Source organism: Anopheles merus, chromosome 2R, assembly GCF_017562075.2.
Source record: "Anopheles merus strain MAF chromosome 2R, AmerM5.1, whole genome shotgun sequence".
In the NCBI taxonomy this organism is placed as follows: domain Eukaryota; kingdom Metazoa; phylum Arthropoda; class Insecta; order Diptera; family Culicidae; genus Anopheles; species Anopheles merus.
In genome coordinates, this window is record NC_054082.1 from 36,034,211 (window position 1) to 36,046,848 (window position 12,638).

General features: G+C 44.4%; 1 protein-coding gene across 1 annotated transcript in view; it reads left to right on the forward strand.

Annotated features, from left to right (window-relative positions):
• LOC121590202 (neuropeptide SIFamide receptor-like) overlaps positions 1 to 12,638 on the forward strand; it is a 93,000-nt gene that overhangs the window by 37,174 nt on the left and 43,188 nt on the right. The window contains exon 3 of the mRNA XM_041909664.1: positions 11,467 to 11,566. Coding sequence (XP_041765598.1) covers positions 11,467 to 11,566 — 100 coding nt within the window. The remainder of the gene's footprint in view (positions 1 to 11,466; positions 11,567 to 12,638) is intronic.

Genomic DNA, 12,638 nt, shown 5'->3' on the forward strand with positions numbered 1-12,638 from the left:
AGTTATTTTACAATTTGCAACTCCTGGCAGAGTGCTCGATTGTACGCGTAAAATGGCAATAGCAAGTAGCCGATGTAAATAGTTCCTGTTTTGAAAATAAAATACAATATTGAACTTAAAACTAGCAGCATAACTTACATCGTGTAGAGTAGATCCACTAAAAACAGCTCTTTTGCTAAAGATTCTACCAAGATGTGGCTTGCATTACATATCTTTTAGACATTTTTTGTGCTCAAAAATACGAACACAGCAAGAAAACCCGATAGTTACTTTATTCCTTTTTCGCATGGTATTGCCCATACATTGTCACCGGTCTCTTAAATAGTCTACAAATTTCGGTCAAAAATCCACTCGATAGCAGCAGGCTAGCTTAATTCTATTTGTTTTTGTGCACCACTGCCCCTGCCCGCCAAGAGACGAGGTAGAGTAGTGAAAGCTATTGTCAAACGGACTGGACAATGGTTTTACGGATTTACGTGATGCGCCGTGCCTGGTGTAGACGATGCAGCACCACCCATAAATGACTCACGTACGCCTGGCGATCCTGTTCGGTCTTTTGGCTTCGACTCTCGGGAAGTGTTTCCGCTAAACGTGATCAAACTTTCAACCCCAGTCCGGAACTGGGTAGTACCCAACTCTCCCCAGCTACACCGCTCGCCCTGCATGCAGCGTCTGTCTGTAAGGACAATCTTCGGCACAGTTTCGATGGAGCGGTACTGCCGTGTTATGCCGACAGTGCTGGGAACGGTGGATCCTAGACGTATCCAACACTCCAAAACCTTTCGCAAGAACGGGGTTGGGTTTGTATTAGCAGTCTAAACACAAACATTTTACAGCAACGTGCCTCAGCTGGCAAATGGGCACAGGGATAGCTCTCCAGTGCGAGAGTGTTCGCGAGAGCGCGAAAGAGAAGGCAGCGCAACAGAGAGGGAGCGAGTTTTCACTGCGAGGGTGAAATGCATCCATTGCGCCGAGGAAAATCGGGCACTGGGGTTCGTCTGCCGTCGAGCAGTTGAACCCATAAATTTTCCTGCCCAGACAGCCGAGACGGGCCCGAGTCAGAAACCAGGCCAAACGCACACCATCATGCACGGCGTGTGTGTAGGTCAGTCGAACAGCGCCAGGCATCCCATCCGTCGGAACCGATCGCGGGGTGGCAATGCACTCGGAAAACGCACGAAGCGTTTGTAGAGCGCGAGAAAAATGCATCCCGTACGGAGCGCTCGCATCGTGTCTCACGCAAGAGATAGAGAGCACAGCGAGCAAGGGGAAATTTTCGAAACAAGAACGATTGCATCCCAGAAAATGCATTCGTTGCATCCCTTTCGGATCCTATGGGAACGACAGAACGAGAGAAAGAGATGTTTTTAAGCTTTTACCTTAAGTAGGAGAAAGCGGCTGCCGAAAGCTTTCGAAATCCGAAAGCGATGATTGGTCGGTTGTTCGAAAACCCGAAGCGAGTCCTTGGAAGACGCTTCAAGTAGATTTCCAAAACTCAACGGGTGTATCATTTTGCTGTTGATTGCGTAGCAGTGATGCTCATATCATGCTTTGCTCTTAGCAATTGGCTTACTATTTGATTGCTTCACTAGATTGTGCGGGATTTGATTGCTCGTGTCCAGGAAGGACTGCATATATTCTCGAAAAATTCTGCTCATCAAAATGCATGCCATGTTAGATGAAAACAAACAGCGATGTTATGAAAACACAAATACAAATATAGAGTAGTTCTTTGTACCGTAAAGCTCATGCAATCCAAGAAGCGATGCGATAAACATCGACGGATGACATGTTGCGCCTGCCCCAAACCTGTCTCTCGATAAAGCAGCATTTTGTTGATGACGCTTGAAGCAATCAATCATAATCATGCATAAGGTTGGCAGTTAAAGGGATGACGCTGATTTGATAATCCTTGTTTCATCAGTTTCGTTTAAATCATGGTACAACTTGGCTTTCACATATGCTCCGAATTGTTTCCGTTTCAGTTTCACTGTTCGGACAGCTTTCAAACGATTGTAACGTTATCAAAAAGCTAGGTCATACGTTAGTTTGATACCATATCTTAATCTCAAAGTTAGCAAGCACAGTATCGTGTGTCAGTGTTGATCATCCATTATTTGTAGCTCGTTTTCAGGCATTTATACCTCGATTGTTGTCACTCTGCTACTATTACGGTATACAATAGAAGTTGTATTAAATATTTATTTTCAAGTGTTTTTCAATATTCAAGAAATTTACTAAGTACGAGAATCTATAACATTTACTTAAAAAAAACTAGCACAGTAAAATTTGATACCACAAAAAATGGATTTTCTGTAAAGTACACTTTTACAAACACTTTAAATGAATTCTTCTTCTAATTTGGCGGAACATCGGTAGTGACAGGTTTGGCACTGAGAGTGACTTGATTGATTTATACTACAGTTGAACAAAATATGAAAAAACCGGGACTGGTTCCACACGGTTTTATCATATTTCGAAACTAGTTTCGAAGGGTAGGTTTAATTACTTACACAGGAACCATCCAAAATCATCCGAAACCTTTGGAATCATCAGGAATCGTCCGGAATCATCTGAATGTCACTGACACATTTAATATATTTTTCACTTTCTCTGGTATTGCGATGTCAAGTATGCCCTCCCAAAAATGTTTGAAGCGTTGATGGAACCTCCTAATATACTGGCAACAAAGGGACTTGCCCGTTTTACGGTGTTCAAGTGCTTCGGGGCTATCGGGACAGTGCGTCGGATCACTCCATAGTAGTACCTGGAATGAAATCGGATCATTTTTCTTTGTTATTTTCCGTTATTTTGTTGCTCTAAATATGTCCAAGCTAAGACTGCCCCATAGTCTAAAACAGCACGAACAAAGGCACAGTTCACCTGACACTATGTGAACGATTAATCTAACTGTAATTCATTGTTGTATCCATAGTAGGTATGTTGGCTAGGACCATTCAGGAATCGAACCTACAATGGGCATTTTGTTAAACTCGTTCGCACATTCACAAATATCGGTCAACTACAACTCCGGATGATTTCGGACGATTCCGAACAATTCCTACGGTTCCGGTGGAGTTAGCGATTTCATTTCTTTGGAGTCGCAATTTGAAGCATCCTTGCCAGAACCGGAGCGGAACCGTGGTTGCGATTCGAAGAACCCGTATCTAGTTTAGATATAACAGGAGCTAGAAACTGTTACATGGTTCTAACAGACTGTCAACGAAATTCTCTTCACAAAAATTTAACTTTCTAGGGAAAAACACATCTTAAGTTCTGGGAAGCATAAAACAGCTACTATGTTCAAAAGGCCAATACAGAAAGATAGGCACTATAAATAATGAAATAGTTTCTGAGAAACAGTTTGGCATATCGTTACGATCTATGTCGTTAACTAAAGATAACTAATGATTTTTTTTCTTTGGCACAACAACCGTTGTCGGCCAAGGCCTGCTTTGTACCCACTAGTAAAGTGAGCTTGGCTTTCAATGAATTATTGTTACCATAAAGCAGTATAGTCAGTCCTACGTATAGGGGCACGGTCTATTCGGGACTTGAAAACATGACGGGCATGTTGTTACGTCGTACGATAAAGATTACTAATTAAATTAAAACGATGCACTTATGAAACATTAAATTTTCCCTACATTTTTTACTACCGATCGCATTGGCTGATGAACAATATGCTTAACAATCGGCCATAATTTATCAAGCTTAGATTTTCATTAAACTACCGTGCAGTAATGTAGCTCCTATTAGCAGTAATATCATAAACCATATAAAATTGAAAATTATTTACACGGCTTTTACCTACGATCAGCTACATCGAATCGAAACATCGTTGCATTGATCCTAGCAAAGCGTCGTTCATTTGCACAAGTTCCATTTGGATCCATTCCGATCAATACTCAATTACTGTCCCGGGGCAGATAAAGAGGAATGATATTAATATCAATTTTTCAGCACACTTCAAACGCCACGAACGTGACATTTTCATTCCGCCTCTACTTTACCCCTCTTGGTTAACCCTAACCTTTCCAACGGCAGGACAGTTTTCTGTGTGTACGTATGTGTGCCATCCGTCTCATATAAAACTTCAATATTAATGGCTCAATTCGTCGGAAGCGTCCATAAACGATCGTTATCTCGATGTAATCTCTCGTAAATGAGTTTGTCTTCTGTGCAAAAGTGTTCCGTGTTTGATGCACTGGGCATCTACGGAAGGCGAGCTGCAATGCAGGGCGTTGGGGCTGTGCTGAGGTTAAAACTGTCGATTGAAATAAACGAAAAGAGCGATAACTGTGTGTGCGATTCGCAAACGAGCGGCCCACGGAGGATACTGAAGGATAGTGTGCCGGCCGGCTCCATTGTGTGTTTGGCGGCTCACACACGAGCAGAAAACTATGTCAAGATGTAGCATTGGAAGCCGTGTGTGTCTGTGTGTGTGTGTGTGTGTGGCTATGTGAGTGGGCACGATGCACTTGAGCGGAAAGGCGGTATATTCCTCCTTTTTGTGGGTAATTTAATTTCCAGCAAACGTCCGACCTTCCCCATCCGTCTTCAGGTCATCAGTATCGCCCGGAGCTGCTTCAAGGCGTTGAACCGTGATCGTTGAGTATCCTACTCGAAAGGCTCTTGAAAATGGAATGTGTTTGTGTGTGGGAGATCCATACGTGGTAGGGACATGGAAAAGCGTTTCTCATATAACTTCCTTTTATACGCCCGCCACACATGGCGATGGGGCGCAAGGGCGTTCATTTCAATGCTAGCCGGTCATTGTGATGAGAGGGTGAGAAAATTGAAAGAAAGATCGTCCTCATCCGGACCCCGTGTCCCCTACACTCTGCATCCGCAAATGCAGTCCTAGCGAGATTTCGATTTATGACATCGAGGCGATATCCTCCGTCGAACATTCCCTCATCGAACGTCGAATCGCGCCCGGACGGCAGCCCGCCTCCGGTAGATTAAGCTCACCTCCGTCCCGTACGAACGTTCAAGGAGCGACCTTTAAAATTCACTCCTGCCTCTAGTGCCCTACCGTGCTGTCCTCTCTTATCTTCACCCCTCCCTTTCCCCCTATCCTTACGTGGGAAGCGTGGTGTTGGCAAACCCGGACTCGCCAAATATGTGGCCCGGGAGGCTCCTTAATAGAGTGTCACCACGGGAAAATGGTTGCACAGAAACGAGTGTTGCCGGCGAGAATGTTTCCAGAAAGTCGGTATGCGACAAATCATACGACGGCCGGAACGAACGACTCCCAGCGCTGGTGTGCAGACTGCCTGGCCTTGAGATTTGCTCCTTGAGAAACTCCGGATGCTGAAACCGGCAAGGACCCCGCACCTCACCTCGGCGTGTATGGTCTTTTTGCCGCTCCACATTGCATAAGATGAGTCAAATATTTACACTTCAATGCAATCCATAAACGCTGGAAGGTAGGTAGGGCAGATGATAGATGGTGCAACCGCGGGACGGCTAATATGATGCAAACCCGGAAAGCATTAAACCTTAATCCCGACCACTGGGAAGTCGGCGCACTAGGAGCAATAGCTTGCGAAAGCTTTCGCCCAGCCCGGCGGGGATTAGCCAGCATGCATTAATAGTTGCAACTTAAAGCCGATGAAGAGCTGCTGTACGAGGAGCGATGCTTTTTCACTGTAATCGAAAACTCACCCTCAAGGGCACTTAGTGTTTGGTTAATGATGTTAGATTTATGATATGTTGGAGCCATATCCACCGCCCTTTTCATCTTCGAAGGTCATTGGCGACTGGTTTTGAATGCTTTACAGGGTATTGCATGTTATTTTGTAGTGTTTTTTTTAACCATGTTAGGATGCTTCCCTAATATTTTTGAATTTGTTTCCACGATAAATTGAGCGTTATTCAGTTTTTTTTTAATCATTTATTTCAATTTACAATGGAGATATATGCAAATAGGTAAATGATACGTAAGACGAACCCAAAACAATAAGACAAACGGGAAACAACAAGAGACATCATGACAAACCCTGTAATAAGACCAGACCCGGCCAGAACTTAGAGCTAGCAGCGAGCTCCAAAGAGATTTTCGAGCAATAAACCTGCTTATCTGCAGATAAACTCAACTCAAACTTTGGAGCTTTTCTATAGATAAACTTAACACGATAATTTGTGGCAATTTACAGAAAATGATCATTTGCTGGTTATTATTTTTTATTGTTTTTAATTACTTAGGATAAAAGAAAAACACAGAGGCTCATTTTGTTCCGTCTTTTGCAACCAGTTGTACAACGATAGAACAATCATATTACGTAAATAAGTGGTCAGGAATAGGATACTAATTGGAATTGATTATCCTTGAGTGGGGTTGAGCGCTTCGAAGGGCTCTGTAGGGCTTACATTTTTTCCTGGTCAAGCTGTCAAGGGTAAGTGCATGAAATTCTGGAAGGGGAGGGCGAACAACAGTGAATAGAAACCAAATGGGGGAAAGGTAACAGGGACTGGTAATGAATATTCATGACCTACCCCAAAGATTCCCATTCCCAGGAATTCACTCTCGAGATGAATTCAGTCAAGGTCTCTCTGGTGACGGTATTTGAGCGGCACCTTTTCCAGGAATTTGCCTCTAATGGAGTGAATGCTTCCTGCTTTGTAATAAATGAATTCCCTACTTTGACGTGTGGGGCATATGCTGTTGTACCTGCCGGTGGTTTTATTTATTTTTTTTATAACCTAACGGAAGATGGCAATTTTATGGCTCGCAAGCTTTCTGTTAGTCCCACTTTTGTGTGGTTGTTTGTGCGTGTGTGTGTGTGTGTCTTTGTGCTGTTCCATGAAAGGCCTTTGGATAGTGTTTTAGAGGACCCGTGCAATCAGAGGGCATTTCATGGTGTCATTAGTATAAGATAGTAAGTTTATATAAGTGCACGTACCGAAATATTGTATGCAAGTTTTAAGTTATCTTGAACTGAATGCTAGGCGTTTAGGCATGACTAAGCTCAGTGACAATTTTCTCGCTCGTTATGTGTTTTTCCCCGATCTCGCAGGGCACAGTGAAAAAAACAACTTAAAAGTGTTGTGATATACATTGATGTAATATAATAATTGTGCATTGAATTATACATAGAAAGAGCGATACTAAGGTTTATATTGTCACACAAATTAACTAAAAGCTTGCACAATAAGATTACACAAATTAACATTAAGAAAAGTACATGATTTGCCATAAATAAAACGTACATCAAACGAAATTGAGCTGCAAAACTCAATGGGGCATAGAGAGATGGAAAAAGGGTGTATATGTGTGTGTGTTTTTTTTTATTTGTATGAGCGAGAAAGAGATTTCCACCGTTCCCCCATGAAACCCACCACCTGCAGTGTCCAATGTGATGTGGTTCGTAAAATCATCTACTCAACATAAACGTGAGCAGAACAATAGCGCCGGGTATGCAATGGCGGAGAGAGGATTTACAGTCCAAGTTCAGAAATACGTAAAAAAGGGAAAAAAAAGTTCAATGTTGTATTGCGCGCCCACTGCCAGAAACTGACCCGGCATCAGAGAACAACAGAGCAGTGAACAGAGAGTGATGCTAGAACAATGTGCCGACACGGGAAAAGGCTGGCAACAAGAACGGGCCGGGAAAAGTGTGCATACCAGCACCATGCGTCGCCCCCATCACCACCACCACCACCACCACGATCGTTCGGGTGGGAATGAAAAGCGGTGCACTACTGTGCAAGTGCACCGAACCTATGGTATAAACGCCATTAATTTAATGCTTGTGGTGAGGGGTGTTGGTAAAGGCAAAGCGGCAAAAGGCCTGTGCGAGTAGCGCAGCGAGAAGAGTGCAGGAAGCGAACCATTATGAGATGTTTGCTAGATGTTTGAGTGGTCGTTTGAATGGGGGATGGCAGCGGTACAAGCACAGCCAAAGAAAAGCCACACCGGACAAGACATATCGCACATGGCATACATGCGCGTTCACGGTGGCGTATGCTGTGGCGGAGGGGGAACGTGTTCCGGCGGCGGGTGGGTAAATGGTGATAATTGTAATTGCTGCACTTTTGCACCCGCAAATTTGATTTATCGTCCTCCGGCAGACGGTCGGACTGATTAATTACTTCCATGCGCACTTCTTACCTGGGTGCAGGGCCAATTCTGACCAGGACGTCGGGCTGTGGTCGTACATCGGTATCGGTACATCTGTGCAGGATTGACAATAAAGGGGTTTAAGGATGAAGGGACACTCTCGACCAGTATGAACCAAACGGTACTGCTTGGAAGGGTTTTTTTGTTAGTTTTCATAACACATTTAACCAAAGTTGAGAGGTAGCTATCTCCCAAAACATTCTCATTTCCGTTTGATAGCTGACGCGAACATGCACTTGGGTATATGAATACTATCATGCACATATCATCTGTAGAAAGAATATCTACAATAGCAGATACACGGAGAAATGGGGAAGCATTGTCAACAGATATATGTGCAAAGCCCGAAGCACCATGGCAGAACGGCGTGGAGGTGGATTAATATATCTAAAAGCTATATTCTTTCATAGCGATATGGTAAGGTATATTGTTACCTGAGATAAAGATCTGAAGGAGGTATACTTTTTGTTGTAAAATTTACACTCAGTTTTTACGGAAGCCCAGTGGTCTAATAAATAGGCGCACCGGCTCCGTACGACCTTTCGACAGGGATTGTCTCCTTGTAGCAAAAACCTTAGCCACAAACTAGTCTTTATTCGATCTTGTTTTAACTGGGAAATAATAACAGTGCCTGGAGTGTATTGTTATAGATTTACATCTGCGTTAGCCATTTTTGATATCGGTTAAATACGCACTTTGCTTTGAGTGAAATTTTATGTTTACGCGCCATTACAAAGTTTGTAATAATTGTATCTTCTTGTGAAGTGTTTATAAGCAACACGCCACCGTGTGTTTATTGGCCAACACCTTCCCGAACAAGTTTTCAAGAAGAGTTAAGCTACCGATCGAGAGAAAAGTGCTTTCAGGGAATCTGTTCCACCGTGAATATTTAATTATGCATGTACGTGCCGCAATCGCGAGATAAAGGGGCCCTTTCCGTTGTAAGTTCGTGGGCTGAAATTTCAGCCTGTCAGCTGTTTGCATTGTATAGCAGTTTTCGAGTAGCTATCTAAGTGAGTATAATATACAGGTGGGCTTATCCCAAGGTGTACGAATTTAGAAGGCTGATTTTTAATCGCTTCTGCTACTGAATGAAAATATTAAGAGTGTTTTGAGTACTCGTCAAGCCTCAAGAAAGCTTGTTTGAACAAAAGTTTTCACCCATCCTGTCAAAAAGTGATATTCAAATTTGGTTTTAAAAAACATACTATGAGACCACCTGGACTACATACACTTTGATTCTAGATTCCACCACGTGATCTCTTTAATGCACCTTGGGGTAAATGTAAACAACACCGTGTTTTCGAGCAGGTACTCGAATCTAATTCTAGCTTTGACCGCGCGGCTACATGAGGTGAAATATACAGCGAAATGAACTATTTGACAGGCGAAATATCTGACGGATAAAGCATCACAGCAACCAGCTGATGTGCAATGTAAACAAATAACGTGCACAAAATCGTAATTGAATCCATTAAATAGCTTCAATATTGAGTACTTCGTTAATTTTCAGTCAACAGTTAATAATTTCTTCCAATTAGGGAATGTTCTGCTTGAGAAGATATTATTTTAAATAGAATTTCGAAAGCGGATGTTGTGTCTCCCCCAACCCTTTAGCTATACCTGTCAGATATTTCACCTGTCAAATAGTTCATTTCGCTGTATATTTCACCTCATGTAGCCGCGCGGTGAGGCTAGAATAATCTAGACTGAAAATTGCAGGCTAGTTTTTTGTGTGGTTTTGTATGGAGTGTTTACATGATTTCAGCCTCCAACTGTCAAACTCCATACAAAAAAGTGACTAGAATCGTGAAGGGCCCCAAAGTCAGACTTTGAAAGAAGCATGTGTTTTGGAACTTATCTAGGGTACGTGGATCATTTATAATTTAATCTTTACCTTTTTATTTGATATCATAACCCTAGTCGGTCACACCCGGCCTAAGCATCCCTCAATTTTAAATTTTCGACTACTGGCTGTTTGATGTAAAGCACATACAACTAGCTTTGCCGACTGTACGCAACTCAACGTAGATCGTCGGCAAGGCGGAATCCAATAGGAATGCACCTGCCGGGACACGATGGATAAACTTGCAGCATTTGCTGCCAGCCGTTCCTTAGACGCATCAAGTTGAATAACATTAGTGCATAACACGTGTATGACGTTAATGTCGCAATAGCCTACCGTGCATATGGTGCGCCGGCTTAACATTCTCGTTAATGAGATTTCTCTCTCTACTCCCCGCACTCTATCTCTTGCTTGCACGTTTCCGTCTCACAGACTCTTACCTGCAACCCCATACTCCCACTCTGTCTCTTACCTTTTATGAAATGGAAAATGTGCAAACAAACGCGAGGTTTTTGAAAACCCGCAAGTAGTGCCATGAAAGAGCCCGCTGGGATGCTCTTCACGTGCTGCGGTTACACTTGACGGGCCAGCCGGAGAAGCGCTAGCCAAGCGGGCGCAATGTACAGCCAACCGACCGCAAGATGAAACTGCATTTCGATTCCAAAGCGAGTGCTCGACCTGCTGTGTGGCTGTGTGTAACCCCGTGACATTTGTGCCCTCGGCTTGCAGCCAGGTCAACGCGGGGCCGCTGCCGCCGCCGCGTGCAAGGGACGGGAACGGAAGCGCAGCGGTTCCGCTTACGGTGTACATGCAATTTTCTTTGAGCGAGGCAGAATCTCGCTGCAGCAAGTACCGATGTACGGTTTGTTTCCGAAGCAAATTATTGGAGTCCAATGTCGAATGCCGTGCATCGAAGGTAAAGGTCAAACGTCAGGTGGTTTTGTCTGGCGGTGCGCGATACCTAGCTGCCGCTCCGTACGTAAGCACTGATATCTATTTTTGAGGGGGACATTTTGGATGTGGATTTTACGCTCCAGAGGATAGCAAAGACGGATAAACGGGCAGCATTCCTGGGGCTGGTTGACATTTGGTCATCGCATTAACAGTGCGATTTAATAACACGGTTGTAATTTATCACCAGTTTTGCCTGTTAAACGAAGCTAATTGACACGGGAAGCTGACTGGGAGGATACATTACACGTTATAGTTGAATAAATACCTTGTAAATAGTTTAAAAAAGTATACAACATTTCATCATTTAAAACTGAAATTTTATTTCATAGGGTATTTGTTTAGCTTTGAGACACATTTTGCCCACACTCTCTACTAGCGATTGCGCTGGCAATTAAGGAAAGATAACATTCGAATGAAACTTGTTCCGGGCGTTTGAATTTCGTAGCTGCACTGTGCCGTGTTGTTGTTGATAAGTATCTAACATTTCTCTCGTTCTCTCTCTCTCTCTCTCTCTCGTTATCTTTCTTTGTATACATTCTAGCATGGATGCTCGGATGGTTGATGTGCAAAACGGTGCCGTACATACAGGGAGTGTCCGTGGCAGCATCCGTCTACAGCTTGATAGCCGTTTCGCTGGATCGGTAAGTACGATTGCATGCGAGATCGAAGAATGGATCAACTGGTACGGTGGGACCGGCTGTGCACTAGACAGTCACATTATGCAACGTCTCGTTTAACGAGGAAGGCGGCGGGAAGGGGGGGGGCTTTCGATACCGATACCAGCACCGTCTGCTACCGTGCGCCACTAGGCTGCTCCATCGTGAGCGGCGATGTGAGAACAAATTTGCAGCTTTCGTCGTACTGGGGCGCCAGGTGGCAGGCTATGACACAGGCGATAAGCTTGTCGACATCAGCGCAAACAAACTGCACCGTGTTGGGTGCATGTGCGAACAGCGGTGCCAGAAGCGCGAAGGTAAAGTTTTGGAATTGAGCCCGCACTGCACGCACCGCACACAGCATCGCTTCGATTCGGTGTGGACCGCTTCCCGATGCAGTCTCCCGAGACTACGGCGTCTCGCATTTGGAACCGGCCGCCCAAACCTAAGAAGTCCCGTCCCGGAATCTATCCGGCAAATTAACGCCGCTCGGGTGTGCTGCGATGAATGCTAATTTGGACGCATCTCATCGGTGCGCTTCGCTGGTGCGCCCGGCCCAAACCCGCCTCCGGTGAAGCCGTTCGGCGTGCAACACTCCGACGCGCTGCTGCAGCGTGCGTAAAGGTACGCCTTGGACGGAACAGATAAATAGTTCCCAGCGGAGAACAATCGCATCCACATCTGAGCAGCCCCGAATGATGCACTTGGGTAAAAAAGAAAAGGAAGCCAGCAGGATGAATGCGATGCGTTTGTGTGTGTGTGTGTGTATGTGTGTGTGTGTCTGCGTTAACAGAAAAAGCAGCTGCAATGGTAATCTGTTGAATGTGTGCCCCAGGGTGGATGTAATGCCAAACCAAGGTTCGAGTCCAAGACCAAGGGCGGGGAAACCCATCAGTGCAATGGCATAATACCATTGTGCTGCCAGTCAGGCGCACACCAACAATCCCCGACAGTGCCTTATACATATTCATTTCGGGTTCTGTTGAATGCCATGGGCGGGAGGAGGGCAAGGGGGAGATAAAGAAATGAGGAGGCGAGATTGGAGGTATGAACGCGT